The 17,648-nt window shown below is 42.6% G+C and overlaps 1 protein-coding gene across 1 annotated transcript in view; it reads right to left on the bottom strand.

Moving 5' to 3' along the window:
• Positions 1-1,216: 1,216 nt before the first annotated feature.
• SLC17A7 (solute carrier family 17 member 7) overlaps positions 1,217-17,648 on the bottom strand; it is a 141,696-nt gene continuing 125,264 nt past the window's right edge. The window contains exons 6-12 of the mRNA XM_088450985.1: positions 15,734-15,820; positions 13,505-13,647; positions 11,773-11,922; positions 9,023-9,155; positions 4,888-4,998; positions 3,582-3,709; positions 1,217-3,187 (exon numbers count right to left, since the gene is read on the bottom strand). Of these exons, the coding sequence (XP_088307111.1) occupies positions 2,846-3,187; positions 3,582-3,709; positions 4,888-4,998; positions 9,023-9,155; positions 11,773-11,922; positions 13,505-13,647; positions 15,734-15,820 (1,094 nt within the window). The 3' untranslated portion in view covers positions 1,217-2,845. The remainder of the gene's footprint in view (positions 3,188-3,581; positions 3,710-4,887; positions 4,999-9,022; positions 9,156-11,772; positions 11,923-13,504; positions 13,648-15,733; positions 15,821-17,648) is intronic.

Raw genomic sequence — 17,648 nt, forward strand, 5'->3', positions numbered from 1 at the left:
TAATAACGGTCTTATCGTATATAAGCCACAGATGTAGTGTATGAATCTGCATAGCTCAAATAAGCAATTCTCTTCTGCATTTAACTCTATCCGTTGGTCTCCAACAAAATGGCAGCTGGGATGAAGACAGTGATAATATGGCTGTATATTTTATAGACTCCACTATGCGATTCACTTAGTCGTAGAAGGAAGGTATAATTAGTAATGAGGATGTGACACTTCAGTTACAGTTTTGCTTAGCTCCCAGATGAGAAATACTTATAGCAAAATCCCAGAGAAGGAGTCATGACCTCTCTGTGGACACCCTTGGGGCAGGATCTTTTAACTTTTCATAGGTTTGTTGCATTCTCCAAATGCTTAAAAGTGTTACGCAATATGGGGCAACAATGTGCCGGCATACATCAAGCTCCGGAAAGCGATACTTTGCGGAGCTTGAACCCGATAGGCAACACCATCTATAGGTTCATCCCTCAGCGCCAGTACTGCTTACCAAAAATTGCCTACTGGGCGTTCGCGTTCCACACGTTGCCTATAGAAGACTATGGGCTCCTTTATGCAATGCATCCTTGGAGAGGAATATACAGTAGTACTCCACACGCCACAAAGGACAGCTCTTATCGGAAGAGCTGTCATTTGCTTAAATCTTCAATGTATACGTCATTGATAAACACCACTATGCATGCGGTAAATAGCTGTATGTATTACATTCGAAATGCTGTAATTTGTAAATAAATAATCTGCGTACAACTTTGTTAGGTACGGGTTGGGATGCCGGCGGTCAGAATACTGACCGTGGCATCCTGACAGTCCAAATCCTGACAGAATTAGGTAAGTAACCTAACCCATAACTCTCCCCCTAATCCTCTCCACCCACAGTCTAACCCTAACCCTCCTCTCTTGCAGCCTATTCCTAACACTCCCCCATCCGCAGCCTAACCCTAACCCTCCCCCTAATGTCTAATCCTAACCCTTAACCCTAATACTTACCATTGAGATGTCTGCATTTGGGATTCTGGAGCTGGGATTCCGAGTGCTGTCGGGAATCGGGCGCCGGTATTCTGACCGCAGTTTTCATATGAATTATTTCACACTGGTAATTTGTGTAAGATGTATGGAAAGTGACAAAATTGCCCAACTGAAGTTGGCAGAAAGATTATACAGTATTTTTCTTAAATATTCCCAAAGTAATTTATTTGTGAGCTTTTGCCACATTGTCTGTGTGCTCTGAAGTATTTCCAGTTGTGCCAAAACATAATATGAAGAGCCAATTATAAACAGTCACAATAAAATGATTTATGCCAGAATCAAGATTGTACTCAATTGTTTACGATATTTGTTTAAGCTTAAGGAAAACAACTGCCACACTCTGAATCGGAATATAATTTATTATGTACAATACTGCACATATTTAAGTCATTTTATCTTCACAACCATCACCCCTTCCAGAACACCTATCCTTTCTCAGGTACAGTTTCTCCCTCCACTGTATTTGTAATGTGTAGGATGCATTTGGTTACGTTGATGATGACTGTATGAATAAACCAGTACAAAGCTCTCCGTATTGCTCATGTATGTAATATAAAGCCCAGATTGCCTTATCTACACGCAAAACTTATTATAGCTCTTTTAATGCTGGAGATAATAGTTTGAGAACTGAAGTAACCTACAGCGCTTTACAGTTTAACAGCTGTCTTCTTTGGATAAGGTCTGAAAAGTCCAGAAAGGGCTTCGGCATGAGAATCCAAAATGCTCGGTGTTCATTAAAGTTGAAAGAAATAATTGCTTTGATGAGGACACAATTTACGCCAATGTTACTGTAATGTACAATATGGCCACACAGAAGACTGTAGAGTAATGCACCAACCATTCTCTGGAGAAGAGACGCTGACTTGGACCTTTAAAATTCAGGTGGAAAGGTGACAAAAACATAGTCGACAGCTTATTAAATGCTTTAATATTCTTTTTTGCCATCATGACGGCCCAAGGGACAAAGTTGCATGCCAAAAACTGACTCACCATTGCCAAGCACACAACAACACACACAAAAGGTGCCTCATCAATTACACTAATCACAAAGTAAGCCCCGAGACTGGAAAATGACAACACCCACCACGATGGCAAAAACATATTTCACCCATCCCCCACTGCATGTGATATTTCCCCGGACACAGTCCCATGAGAGCTGAGGGTGATAGAAGCCCTTGTGACTTACATAACAGTAGGACTGCCATGGGGTACAAATTGGTACCATATACTGCTCCTTGAAAGGGGAGACAGATGTAATTAATAATTATTATATTTAATAAATATTTTTTTTTTTATACCTCTAAAAATAAATAGGATAAACAAAGCAATGGTAAGAAGTCATTGGGTTTTCCTGCCTTGCCTGGAGATGTGTACATCAATGGTGTTGCCCAAAATTATATTTCTTCGTCACAAATACATTTGAGCAACCGAAAAATCGACATGTATGTAAATTAGCCTTCAAAGTCAATGATAAAACTCACACATTCATTTGTTATTGCTTACACAATCACACATGTGATGGACATTTTAAAGACATTTGCCTTGTGGCAATTTGGACAAGAAACAAGCAAATCACTGATACCAGAAATGGAATGGGCCCTTTGACATAAAAAAAAATTTTAAGGGCAGTATAGGCACTGCCTTTAACCCCATTATGGTAAATAATAGTGTATTAAAATAATGTAAAGGAAGCCACGATGACCATGTAAAGTGGGGAGGCTTGGCAACACCAGTCACCTCTTGTTAGATTTTTTTCGCATTCTCAGTTGGATTTGAGACATTGCTTTTGTATTATTTAGACTTCTGTATGTTTTTATTTTCAAGATAAGTCCCTTTCGGCGGCAGTCCCATATAAATAGGGGTCCTTGCCCTGGTCCTGGATAAACTCTTCTTTTTTCTCCCACTCGGCTGGCCAGCCACCATTTGGGAAACTTGTGCTCTTGGTGGCGCCATAACTTCCATAACTACCGTAGCCCTGGGGTTGATCCTCACTCTCGTCTGCAAGCTCATCTTCATGGATGAACCCGCATTTCTCATCCGTGGTTTCCTCTGGTTCCGCCCATGGCTGCTTCTCTCCTGAAGCAAATATGCCATAGAAAATGACCCCACCATAGTGAACGAGGGACGCGATAAGGAAAACATACTGCCACTCCTCTCGGGTCTGTATTGGATTACAAGATTACATTGAAGGCAGAGGATTATTTGCATAAATCAGCCATTTGTTGTTACAATGTATTATTCTACTTCTGGCAATTTCCAATAAAAATGGTAGGAGCCTGAGGCTTTTTGTAAATATCTTACATTTGTTCTTTTAATAATATTTTGTACAAATGATCTTTCTTTTGGTCATAAAACAACATTACACTAGTGAGGTGATGTAGAAAGAAAGACCGTAGAAAACATTGATGGACAAAGAGTGTCACTATAGATAAGTGAAATTCTGTGCAACATGGAGGGAAGCAGTTGTGTTTGGTGAAATTAGGAAATGTTTCCATGACCAGCATGGTTAAAATTTACAGTGTCTAACTATTATTTTGGTAGTCTGGGCTCCATACCTTGTGCTTTGTCATGGCACCTACAATCAGGGGGCAAACCATACCCGACAGGGTACCCACGCCATTGGAAATACCCATGAGAATGCTGGCATATCGAGGTGCGATGTCTAAATGATTCACATTAAAACCTAAAAAACGAGTAGACGAAGGAAAACATTATCACACACGTTGATGTTTTTGAATAAGTACATTTATCCACAATAAAATGCGTGAATCCGAATGCTGTGCAATCTTCCTGATTTTGTGCAATGACAATATTGTTAGTATGATTTCAGACATCCTCTGTATGATTGAGTTCTTTTAGCACTGTTAATTTGGTCGGGGCAATTTAGTTCTCTGCGAAGTGCAGTCTCAGGGCCTGATTTAGCAAGGATCACAGATGCTAATACAAATGCAGACGGCCGATGTTTGCTTTCTGCGCATGCATTGCAGTGCGCGTGCGCAAGCGGCTCACTCCGAATGGGAAAGCGATTGTAGAGATCACACAGATTCATTGTAAAGTGACTGACAGGAAGTGCCATTTGTGGGTGGTTACGTGGAGTGGTCGGCCGAACGCAGGTGTGCAAGTTTGTTTGAACGCCGTTACAGGGGCGTACATAAGTTATCCACTGCAATGCCATACATAATTTGAGTGTTCACTGTGTACAAGAAAGTTAGCAATTTATAAGTGAGGTCTAACATGCCTTATTGTGCAAGTGGCTCCGATGGTACTCGATGTTACCGATGTTTTGGCTGGATTACAAGGTATTACGGATGTGCGAGAGGGGAAGTGGGCGTCTTCGTGCGAGTGCTTTGCAATTGCACACATTAGCATGCTCTCGCAGCAGACTTGCGTACACAATTGCAACCGCGATCACATTAGCGATCCTTGCTGAATCAGGCCCTCGGTGAATTATAGAAATCCAACAATGCATTTTCCTGCGCACCTCTATGTGTATGGAGGGAAAATACATCATGTTTTTCCAGCACTCCACAGCCATCTTTGCTTATTGAATTGCCCCCAGTATGTTAGTTAAAAAAAAATACCTGCATATACTATGGCGTTTCGTCGCTAAAATGTATATGTTTACCAAACTATTGCATTTAATGGCTGAACTGTACATGAGTCAACAGAAACCAAATATAATGAATGTTATTTATATTGGGAACATCATTTTTAAGGAAAGCCCTATAAGATACCCAATCAAATTTATGGTCACCACCATCACACTTATTATACAATAGCATCTGCTATGCAATTTAGTTGTGATATGGAGTTACTTGTATTGTCATAGGCAGATTTACTTGATTTAATTTCAACTCTCACCTGATATAGCGAAGCCACTGAATCCCACAGCCAAAACAAGAAAGGAGATAGCCACCCCTCGGGTGTGTGAGTAGCCCACAACTAGAAGGAGAGTTGCCTCCATGCCAAAGCCTTTGGAAAATACATACAAGTGTGAATATACAGAGTTAACAGGTAACATTAGAAGTAAAAATAACAAAGCCTGCAGGAAACAAATTACTTAATGTTGTTCTGTATCCACAGTACTTGTAATGTTTTATTATGCTGCCTTACAAGGGAACCTTATTTTTGCACCTTAGTATTTCTGCACTCTGCTAGTTTAGGCTGCTGAGTATCTGTAGTTCTGTTATAGTATGTTTCTGTCTAGCTCTTTGCACCATGTGGCTGCAGTAGCCAGTCTATAGGGATGGCCATCGATTGGTCCCCATCAATAGTGCCATCAGAGCCGGCCCTAGCCAATTTGGTGCCCTAGGCAAAATTTTGACTGGTGCCCCCTAGCATATAATCCCACCACCAAACATATTATTTATACGTGGACGCCAAAAATAACATATTGGTTTATAACTTTTTATTGCTTTTAAGGCATCGACGGTGCCGCCTTCATCGATGTACATATGCCCTCACTTGCTTAGGAGAGGTAACACGGAGGGCACCGGACGCAAGTTAATATTGAGCAGGTTGGGAGTGCTGGCTCTCTGCATAATATATATATATATAAATATATATATACACTGTTATATATATACACATACATATGTGTACACGCAAACATATATATGTCCATACACATATATACACACACACACACACATATATATATATATATATAGCATTCCCGCTAGGCTGTTTTAGCGGGGCGCGGCGCCCTGCCCTCCTTCTGGAGGGCAAAAAGCACCCTGCCCTCACAGCCTGCGGGTGCCGTTCTCACCCTAGATGCAGTGTCCCGCGGGTGGAGAAACATGCGGTATCCCGGTCACCGCCGGAGACTAGACGCCGGGCGCATGCGCCCGGCATCTATTCTCCCTTTCTGAAGCGCTTCGGGGCTGCCCGGCATGTCCGTAAGCACCGGGCACGCCCCCAAGTATTACGAAAAGGGGATGCATCTTATAGAAATGCCCCCTTTTCATGACCACGCCCCCTTTTCGGGCGCATAAGGTTGCCCTCTCTAGCTCCGGCGCCCTGCCTGCCGCCAGAGCTACAGTGAACACTATATATATGTATATGTATATATATATATACTCATATATATATATATATATACTCATATATATATACTCATATATATACTCATATATATGTATATATACTCATATATATATATATATATATATATATATATATGAGTGATCGTCATATATATATATATATATATATATAGCTGACAGCTGTGCTTCATATTATTTGTCCCACCCTGAGTCAGACTCAGTCTTCTTACCTGCGCAGCGACCGTTACAGTGGCTGTTGTACAGTGGCTGTGGGCTGTGGCCGGGCCAAGATGGAGGCGGAGGCGGAGCCGTGAGTTGTTGCCCACGGCTCTGCTCCGCAAAGGCCCATGGGAGGTGTGGCAGCGGCTAGCTCCTTCGACCTGTACTGTCAGAATGAGCTTCTATGTAGAAGCTCATTCTGACTAAGGGGAAGGGGCCAGGCGGATGCGGATGACGGTCACATGACAGGCCGCCTGGCCATCCACTGCGCTGCCCGATCGGAGAGCTCTGATCGCGGCAGCGCGCTGGGGGGTTAGTTGTGCCAGCGGGGCGGGCTCTCCCAGCTCTAGGTAGGTGCCGGTGGGACTGGGAGGGAGCAGAGGCTAGCGGCAGTTGCCGGCGGCGGGGGACAGAGCTCAGCCAGCCCTCAGCCCTGCTTGATGGAAAATGCCCCTAGCATGCAGAGCCGCCCCTAGGCATTTGCTTATCATGCCTATGCCTAGGGCCGGCTCTGAGTGCCATGGGAGTTTTACATCAGTGGGAAACTAATGAGGAACATCCCTGCTTGTGTTAGACGGCAGGCCAATCAGGGAAAGCTAAGCCACCTGCCCCCTGCACTGTATAAAAAACCCATTGCTTTGCTCTCTGCCATCAATGGCGGTGAAGGGTTGTGTACATGATCCTCACGGTCGGGATGCTGGCGGTCAGAAAACCGACAGCGGCATCCCAAAAGTAAGAATCCCGACGTATGCAGGCAAGTACTCAACTCTAACCCCTATCCCTCCCCCTAATCCTAGCCCACCTTTCCCACACCCTCCCCCTAACCCTAATACTTGATGCCGGGATGCCGGCTGTCGGGATTCTGAAGCCGGGATTCAGGGTGGTGTCGGAATTCCGGCTCCTGGATTCTAGTGCCAGCATCCCAACCGCTGGGATGCCGACTACCTCCCGCGGTGAACAATAGGATCTCCTCCGTCGATGGCTAAACCATTGGCCATCAGTGCCAAACCATCGATGAGAGTTAACAATCTATAGTTTGTGGCCATCCCCACCACTCTTTAATCTGTTTCAGCTTTTAAAAGGCTGTATGTGGCGTTATCTAAGCCCTGAAAGACATTTTTTTTACCTAAGTGTCTGCAAAGTATAGCATAATCTTATACAAACATATTAATCACCACTGTGGTGCTGCAAGAAACAGCAAGTATTGTCACAAAAATAAGTCATTTTCCTAAACAAAATGTGAATTTAGTGAAAATAAAGAAATGGCTGCAATATCAGAGAATTGTTAACATGTGCAATTACATAGCAACCAGCCAAATATTTGGTTTTGTTGTTTAACTTTTTCTGCACTGATAAATTCTTGTGGTTACTGTAGAGTAAAGGTGCGTACACATGCAGCAATTTTTTGACGACTGAACGATAATGATATCGTTATCGTTCAGTCGTCCAAACAAAAACGTTCAGTTTCTGACCCAAAACGATGAACGATAACGACCAATGCGCGCTCTCATTTGTAGTTGGTCGTTATCGTTCATCGCCCTAACCTCTCATCCAACCTGACAATATTGTCAGGTTGAACATGTTAGCCAATGAGGGAGGGAGCCCGGCACTGAACGATATCGTTCATGATATCGTTCAGTGTTTTTGCTCAGAGTCGTTAACTGCCGGGGACATACGGGATGATGTCGCTCATTGAGCGAATCGTCCCGTGTGTATGCAGCAAAATACTCATATTTGCCAACTCTCCCTGATTGTCAGGGAGAAACCCTGATATTGTAGCAATCTTCCTGACTCCCTTAAGAGTCTATCAATCTCCCTGATTACACCTTACTCCTTTATTTACTTGGGGAAAAAAAAGAAATCGGGGATATATACAATACATACAAATGGTATAATCAATGCCATTTTCCAGCATCTTATATATAAGACTGATTGGTCTGTTTGTCTGTCTGTCCGGTTATGCATTCGGACACCCCTGCACCGATTGGGATAAACCAATGTGAGGTGGTCCAGTTGGATCCTGACCAGGTTCCAATGTGAGGTGGTCCAGTTGGATCCTGACCAGGTTCTATGGGGTCTAGGGTCCCGGTCGAACCTCCCATTGGTGTACACTGGGCAGAACTTTGACCCAGGGAGCCTGTTTTGAGCCTTCCATAGAATGGATTTGGACAAAAACTTCACAGAGTGGTAATATTTGATCCCAGAAGACATACTAATGGGTTGAGGTCCCGGTTGGACCTCACGGTGGAGTGTGCCGGTGAGAACTTAGACCCAGGGAGCCTGTTCTGGGCTTCCACTGGATGGATTTGGATGACATAACATAATAAAATGTAAAAACTTGAAGATTTAAACACAGGCGACGCTGGGTACTTCGGCTAATTGGATATAAGGCACAATTATCCGTATGGCTACATGCATTTTCATACAAGGTTTCTCTTGGAAACTTATATGGAACCCCTTGTAAAACACAATACATGAGCAAGCCCTGAAAAGTTACAATATGTTTTCATCAGCATGTAAATCACACTAACAGCTTTGTGCCTTTTTTACATTTGGATGTCAATTTTATGGCATGCCTCTCTGGCGCAATAGTACACGTCCACTTTACCGCCGCACTCATTGGTGCTGCTTTCACAATCTCCCTGAAATTCTTTTTCAAAAGTAGCCAAGTATGGTTATACTTTCAACCATTTTAGTAAATCATCCCTATTGCCTGCTGGGAGTTGACTTACCTCCACAGTTCATCATTTTACGGACATTGGTAGTAGACATGATTCTCTTGGTGCGCAGAAAGTCGGCTATCTGGCCTCCGATAGGGACTATGATTGTCATAACCAAATGGGGTAATGCAGAGAGGAGTCCAACCTGAAGGACAGGTAGCATTTAGCTGGCAATAATTATACTGTTGTACATGATTTACACTATGTTAGTTTTTTACAAATCATTTTATTGTTATTGGGTAATAAATTAGTTATTTTCTATTTTTTATTAAAATGGCTATATTGAAAGAGTGCTGTAAACTTTTCACATATGGGGCATGATTCAAAGGTGGATGTTAATGCCACCGCGACTGCGACTTTTTATGCAATGCTGCTGCACCTTTATGCTAATGCTGCAGCTGATGGAATTCATACAGAGAAGCCCACTGGCTGCTGGGCTAATCCGCCGCTTTGAATAAAAAGACTCACCATATGTCGCACATCGGTCACACAATCGACCATTGCACCAGCCCCATGTGGGGCACAGAATGACCATCTGAACATGGCTGCCAAATTCAGTGCAACTGGGGACAAAGCCGCAATTGCTGGCGATGACCTCCCGCATCTGGCTAGCACCCCCCTGTTACCTCCCAGGACCACTCACTGAAATTGAATCTCTCTGCGACTAAATTCACTTTGTTTTCCCCAGCGGTAACTATCAAGGCGCATGTGCAGAGTGACTCGAGCGTACACGCAGACTAAAAACATTGGCCACTTGTATCCGATGCCACAACAGCATCCACCTCTGAATCATGCCCATGATGTAAAGTTGCAATGCAGCAATCAACCATGACACGGTATGAGTACCACAATCTGCAAAGTGTAATTCTCACAACTTGCCTCCACGACCAACAGGCGGCAACCTGTTGGACATCTTTAGTAAGTATATAGACTTCAGCACATAATTTTACACAGGAACACACAGGCTTGAATATATTTGTGTCCAATACATGATCATTAATGACTCTACACCAGAGAGCAAACGCTTGCACCCAGCAGCAGCTCCTACCTGAAACTCCCAGGATGGGGGGGGGAGGTCTGCTCATGCTCACTGCTCTGCTCTACTCTCTGCCAGTCTGTGCAGCCACCTTGTGTGCATTATTGTGGGATCACAATCCCGCACATACGCACAAATTGACAGCAGCCCAGGCTTCTCAGGACTGCATCGGCTGCGCCCCCTAGAAGCCAGACAGGGCTGCCGTTATAGCAGGAGAGTGACTTCCCATTGGAAACAATCTCCACTAATTGTATTCCGGACTGGCAGTCCCAGGGGAGAAAGCACCTCACCCTGGGACTGCCTGTCCAGCTGTAATTAGCAGAAAGCGCTTCTAATGGGAAGCCACTTCCACAACTAGGCAGTTCCTGCGGGTGATGGATTCTACTGGGGAAACTGCAGTCCTGCAGCCCCAAGGTAAAATCTGCCACTGCTTGCACCACATTGAGCACTATCACATCTGCCTTTGTGCCCTATACACTTAAATTCATTTTGCTGTGTGCAATAACATCATCTGGTTATATGCTGTATTATTCCTGGAAATGAGGAGCAGATGATAAAAATCTAATCCTGAGCACCGTCCTTATTTTAACTTTCGTCATTATTACTTTGTCTTCTCTGGTTTTCTTAAGAATGAGAGCTATTATAGCTACAATTGGAAAGTATGGCAATATCAGGCTGTCCTTCCAAAGCACGGACGCACCCTGCAGCCTGTAGAGCCGCCCGAAACATCCAAAGCACACTCTGGGCACTGCTCCTCTAACTGGTGCCAGTGGTCCCACCCCTCAGCGGGACATCATGGGGGGAGGGGGCCGGGTAGGAAGTTGCTCTGCTCTAGCACTAGAAAGTATAGTGACATCAGAATAGGAAAGTATGTTACACCAATTCAAAGGAAAATCCATATAAAGTGCCTGATTCAAAGATGTACGCTAACCTGATGGATGTCAATCAGGCTGTAGCGTATGGGAGGCGGAGCAGGGGCATTCCTGGGTGACGTTGCTGTTTTCTGGGAGGGATGAGGCCAAGGTCTGACTAGGTGGATGCAGATTTTCTGGATTCGCAAACTGTCAGGGTCAGGTTAGGTTGCGGTGAGCTTCAGCTACCGCAACCTGGCCAAAGGGGCAACCATCACAACCGATGGTCGCAATGGTTATCCCAGGCTACGACGTCAGTCTCAGTGCTGGGTTTCCAGATGCAGCAAGGAGATGTCTGTTTCCTACTGCATTTGCATTTTAGATGGATGGAATTGCACGGACGCTTGTGTGCGACTCTGCAATTCCGTCCATCTCTGAATCTGGCCCAAAGTGCGTAAAAGCACTTTCCAGAATCAAACTAAGCGTGCGTATAGGACGCGGGGCGCAGAACAGAGACACATACACCTCTAGACGATTAAATGCTTTTATTTCCATGCACACAATGCGCTATTTTTAGGATTCAATATATCTCTTCTTAGTCTCCTATATCTGCTGTCACACCAGACAGTGAAAGTTGTGAGAGTGGTTTTCTCTCTCTCATCAGATTGTTTGTGCTGCTAACAGAAGTTGTATCAATCGTGTCCTGAAATAATCCGGTTAAACTGGCTTTTAGGCTTTGTTTTATTACTTTAATGGTTCTCTCGAAGGTTTTATTTTAAACCGCATGATACTAAAATGATTTATTTAGGGAGACTATTGATCTCAGCTAGAATTAGCAAGTCAATAACGCAGCATCTGCCACAGGGCACACATACCTTGCTGATTTCAAAGCCAAATACTTCTTCAAAATAAGCTGGCTGGCTAATTAGCAGGAGATAGAATGTCCAACTGCGGCAAAAGTTGGCGACAATGATGGCATATACCGGCATAGAGGTAAAGAACTTTCGCCACGGTGCCTTAAATTTCTGTACGGAAACACAATGACAGCATAGGAAATATAATAGTAAGGTCTGGGGTCAAAGACTTATACTGACACATCGGGTATTTTAAAAACAATATCAGATTTTTTTTTTTTTAACTAGAAAAAGTTGCTGTAACTCAACACAGTGTGAACCCTTCATCCCATTAATAAATGCAGGTATAGAGAAATAAGCTTTCTTTGTGCATAACACCTTCCGTTTAAATGTTGTATAGAAGCAAAAAAAATCAAAAGCAACCCCACTAAAAAGAAAGGTATATATTTATTTTACATTTTTTGTGCAAACTAAAAATGCCAGTCACCAGATCACATTGAGGGATTGATTTACTAAAGCTTATGAAAAAAAGGAATTGTGGGGGTGTAGCCAGAATCAACCAGATTGTCGCAATCATATTTGAGAATGTACTAGAAAAATGATAGCTATTATTTGATTGGCAGAGTGCAACGTCTCCACTTTTCCTTTTTCTAGAAGCTTTTTTATTTTTATATTGTAGCAACTACAGTACAAAACGTTTTGCTTCCATGGTCACTAGTTCATTACATTTAATGCTGAACAGTCTAAGGGCTCCATCCTGTTAGGTGCGAGTTACTCGCGCCCCTAAGTAAGTAACAAATACTAATGGGAATTACTGGCCAACTGGATTTCCTGATCTTTGCATTCATTTTGATTTTGATCAGTCAAAGTAATTGGGTCAGTAGACATGCTACTACGTTGGGCTTATTTGGTGGGAAATTCAATCTGCCCCTGTGAAGTCATCTTTATGGCTTGGACACTTTGGTTACAGTTTTGTCAGTTGGGTAAATAAAGCAACTAAGACAATAATACAACTATGTGGCTAGAGAATTTAACTAAGGATATATATCTTGTAAAATGTGAATTTACTCTTTTCTAGGCCTTAATTTGAAAATACAATTTGTCCACGAATGCCAGCGAAACAATTTAACTTACATTTGATCTTGCCTGACACTATATTGTGGAGGTCTATATATAAATATAAATATCGCGATGATGAAATATTATATTACACAAGACCCCATTGTGATATTTCATCATTGCCAGAGTGCCACCTTCATTGGAAAGCATATGGTGTTACTAATCATTCTCGGGAGATGATGATTGAAGAGGGCACCGGCGCACTATATACTTTAAAGAGCATGGGATGCCAGCTACAAGATATATATATATATATATATATATATAAAGATAAGTTAGCATTATCATGTTATTATTAGGGATGTGTAGGCTCGGATAGGTTCGAGTTTGCACGTGGAGTTCGGATTTTTCCCTCCAAAAAAACGGAACTCAGAAAGAGGCAAAACGTCATCTTACATGGACGAACATCATCATTCCTGGACTTTTGTCCAGGAATGATGATGTTCGTCCATGTAAGATGACGTTTTGCCTCTTTCTGAGTTCCGTTTTTTTGGAGGGAAAAATCCGAACTCCACGTGCAAACTCGAACCTATCCGAGCCTGCACATCCCTAGTTATTATATATTATTATTTTTTTATATATTTTGGCAACTCCCATTGTTTCTTGTCCTTTGCATCCTCCCACAACAACTTACCGCCAGTGGATTCATGAAACTTGTGCTTTCGCCAATGCTCTCTTCAATGTACTTTCTCTCTTCCTCTGATATTGTGGGATGCTGCGCGGGGCTTTCATAAGACACAAGAATCCAGAACATGTACCACATGAGCCCGAAGCTCCCTGCAAATAGATATAAAGGAGAACCCTTTAAGGCCTTTGTACTGTAGATGTCTACCAAATTAAATCTCTCATGTACCTGTTGCTTTAATGCAAAATAATGGTATTTCACTGTAAAAGTTAGTGTTACCTTTGTATCAATGCATTAAGAAAATAAATATATATGGGACCCTCACATAAAGGTCTATGGGACCACCCTAAACTAAGTAAGCACCAGAGATCTGGGCCTGTTCTGAGATTTATGCAATGCCAATACTTTCACAGATGGAACAAATGTTTGCTATTGTACATGTGCAATAGCCACACTGCACACGTGCAGCAATTGCAATGCGATTACGCCCGCACAGAAGAACCACTAGCAAAATGATTGACGGGTAGGGGAGAATATGCGAAGCAGCGGCTTCTGCAAGCCACTGCTTCCCGGCGGGTTGCAAGTGAGTATATAAAACAGCACCCGCAGTCAGTGTTAAGCATGCCGGGCTTTACACTGACTGTGGGTGCTGTTTTAAATATAAGACTTGCTGCTTCGTAAATTCTACCCGTAGTCAGCGTTTGGGGGTGGAAAAATAAATGCATATATGACAAGGGCCTGAATAAGATCCGTAGACAATTGCTGAGGTTTACACAGATTGAGCTATTGCTAGACATTGCACGTGAAAGCCACACTGCGCATGTGTGACGATTTATTTGCGATTATGTTCTCGCAAAGGATTCACTCGCAATGTGAGTGACAGATAGTCAGCGTGTCAGAGGAGCTGCAGTGTTTGCGGCTGGTCAGACTGGCTGCCCAATGTGCATCGATGGTACCGCTGCATACTTGCCAACTCTCCCTCATTGTCAGGGAGTCTCCCTGATATAGTAGCAATCTCCCTGACTCCCTGAAGAGTCTAGCGATCTCCCAGATTACACCTTACCCCCATTATTTAGCTGTTATATTTAAATAAAAAACAGATATTTACATTCAAATGGGATCATTAGTATAATTTCCCAGCATTGGTTATAAGGCACAATGATCCCTATGGCTACATGCATTTTCTGAAAAGTATCAGTGTGTTTTCAAATAAATCTTTCTAACTGCTTTTGGGCTCGTTTCCATTTGGATGTAAGTCAGTTATATGACACGCCTCTCAGATAAAGCAGTACACGCCCACTTTAATGCACGCTCATAGGTTTCACAATCTCCCTGAAATGCTTTTTCAAAAGTAGGCAAGTATGTACCGATGTTTGCGCTGTTGCACATCGTCAGACTAATATGAGAAGGCAGCAGTGGGCCTCCCTATGCTAGGCTATGCTTTGGATTGCATTAGCGTCCATCACTGAATCAGGCTCTCTGTTAATAGACAGAGAAAAGATGAGAAAAGCCCTTTTTCCAGTGAAAACACAAGAGAATTAAATAGACTCCTATAACTTCGAGTAATTTCAGATTTGGGTTAATGTTAAGGGATTGTAATAGTGAAGATTAAGACTGTTGAACTGAAGTATTTTTTTTTATTTCTATAGGAGTTGTTGAACTCATGCTGAGTTGGGAGTACACATTTTTGTTGAAGTAGAAATTGTACTGTGCATGCCTTCAGATTTGGGACTCTTGCCTACACACGCTCCTTGCTGTGGATATTAAATTTGCGGAGGAACTGGGGGAACCCAAGTTTTGAACTAAGTAGCATGAATAAGTTTTCAACCTACTCAGTTAAGACTACCGATGCCAGGCAGATGACGGGCTTCAAACATAGATGGAAGTCTCCATATTTAGGCCGTTCTCTTCCCACTACTACCATCAAAAAGTGGGAAGCCTGCAGCAAAGGTAAATGCTAGATATACTTCCACAGAGAGGGTATATACCAAGCAATTACAGAAGACAAATGGGAACAGAAAATCTCCTCTAAAACAGATGACTTATGGCCTTCATGGATAAAGGGTCTACTAAAGCCTCTCCTCTCCAATTCCAAAACTAACAAGCCTAATGGTAGGCCCAAGGCAAATGTCCATTTAGCCCCTTATTAAAAGGATGCAGACTGTAATTTGTTTATGGTGATTTTCAATACTTTTAATAATATCTCTGGACTGCTGCAGAAGCTTTGTAGTTACTCACCATAGACATAGAAGACTGAGCTCCATCCTGTATACTGGACTAAAACTCCAGCCAATGGCATGGCCACTACGGCTCCGGCATAGGAACCTGCAAACAAGATTACATTACCAATTTGGCAACATATTAGTTGGGCATATTATAATATTATAGAAAATATTTTATAACTGTTTCGACCTGTTTCTAAGTATTGTCTTAGGCTAGCACAATGTACTGTATATCCCCAATGCTCCATTTTTGAAGGAATAGTCGCTGTTCTAACCCTAGATCGCCTGTCCCACTGTTTGGGTTGATGTAGACCTCAAGTAAGACACTACTCTACAGTCACACAGATGTCTCCATCTGCCTTCTACAGTATATGTAATGTTACAGAATCTATACACTGTACACATGTTTAGAGGTTTGTGGCATTTGTAGCTCATGTTGCTGATTGTATTATTTATAAGGGTCTATCTTTGGCCAATTGGAGTTTTGGTTGGTATCAGGTTCTGCTGGGAATTTTACCCATGACCTCTGTATTCTGGGGCTGACTCTGTAGCCTTCTCCTGCAGTGGTCTGGTTGTTAGGCCCTTCTCCATTCTTTGTCCCTCTTTTGCCAATGTATCTGTTCCTCATGCCTGACGGGGAGATGTAATCGAACCTTCTAAAGTGGACAAGTGAAGCAGTTGGCCATAGCAACTAATCAGCTTCTACCCATCATTTATCTAGTACATTCTATAAAATGATAGCTAGAAGCTGAATCACTTGTCCACCTGTCCTCTTTAGAAGGTTTGATACACCAAAGTTCTCCCCTTTGTTTTTGATCTACTGGTTTTGACCACTGGTCTGGTCTGACTGCTCACTCTGGATTTGAGACACTGGCTTGTCTACCAACCTTGCATTTGAGTGATCCCTTGCTGATCTCCGTCCTGTCTGGCTTCTAGGTGTTGCCCATAGCAAGTAATCAGATCCTAGCTATCTATTGCATCTATTGCATCCTCTATTGCATCCTAGAATGTGATAGACAGAATCTGATTGGTTGCTTTGACCAAAACCACCACTTTCAATTTTGAGAAGCTTTAGTAAATCAATCCCATAGTGTTTGTCTGTTGAAACTAGTTCACATAGACACTGCCCTTGTATTCTATAATGTTTCTGATATCGATCAGCAGCCCCCTAGGGAATGGTCAGTGGAACGTTTACCGTACTGTAGTTGCCAACTGCCCTAATTACTGGGGTTAGTGCCAGATATTAAAGCTGTGTCCCTGAAAGTGTTTGTCCATTAATAGTTTTCAATATTGATCCACTGCGCAGGTACTCTGAATATGTATATACTTGGTATTACTTGCTACTAGATATGAAGGAATAACCTAAATATATTAGCTATGTGAGCTCCACTTAACCCTTTTCCATACCTCTTTTTTCCTATTGTCTTACCTCTTCATCACTTTTTGTTTTCTTACAATGCTTTATTCTCTATGGCAGGGCAGGCCTGGCCAACCTGTGGCTTTCCAGCTGTTGTGAAATTACAAGTCCCAGCATACCCTTCCACCAATCAGCTGGTAAAGCATGCTGGGACTTGTAGATTCACAACAGCTGGAGAGCCACAGGATGGCCAGGCCTGCTCTAGGGTTTGGTAGCATCTGTTGGTTTTGTTTTAAGTTGATAAACAGAAAATTGTGCCAAAATTATAGATTCAAACCAAATATATCTGTTGTATGTTTATTGTTAGTACTCAATAAGCAAACAAACAAACAAAAAACAATTTTATGTAACATGTTTACCTATATACTACACATACAGTAAGTCAGGCATTGAACCAACATTCACTGGTGTGTGTGTGTGTATTCACTGGACTGTACCTGTTTGTCTTGTTGATCAACACATTGTAAGATGAAACTTAAAGATCTGCAATGTGCTAATTGTTTTGTACCTTTCA

Source organism: Taudactylus pleione, unplaced genomic scaffold (genome assembly GCF_031769625.1).
Source record: "Taudactylus pleione unplaced genomic scaffold, aTauple2 ptg000535l, whole genome shotgun sequence".
Taxonomy (NCBI): domain Eukaryota; kingdom Metazoa; phylum Chordata; class Amphibia; order Anura; family Myobatrachidae; genus Taudactylus; species Taudactylus pleione.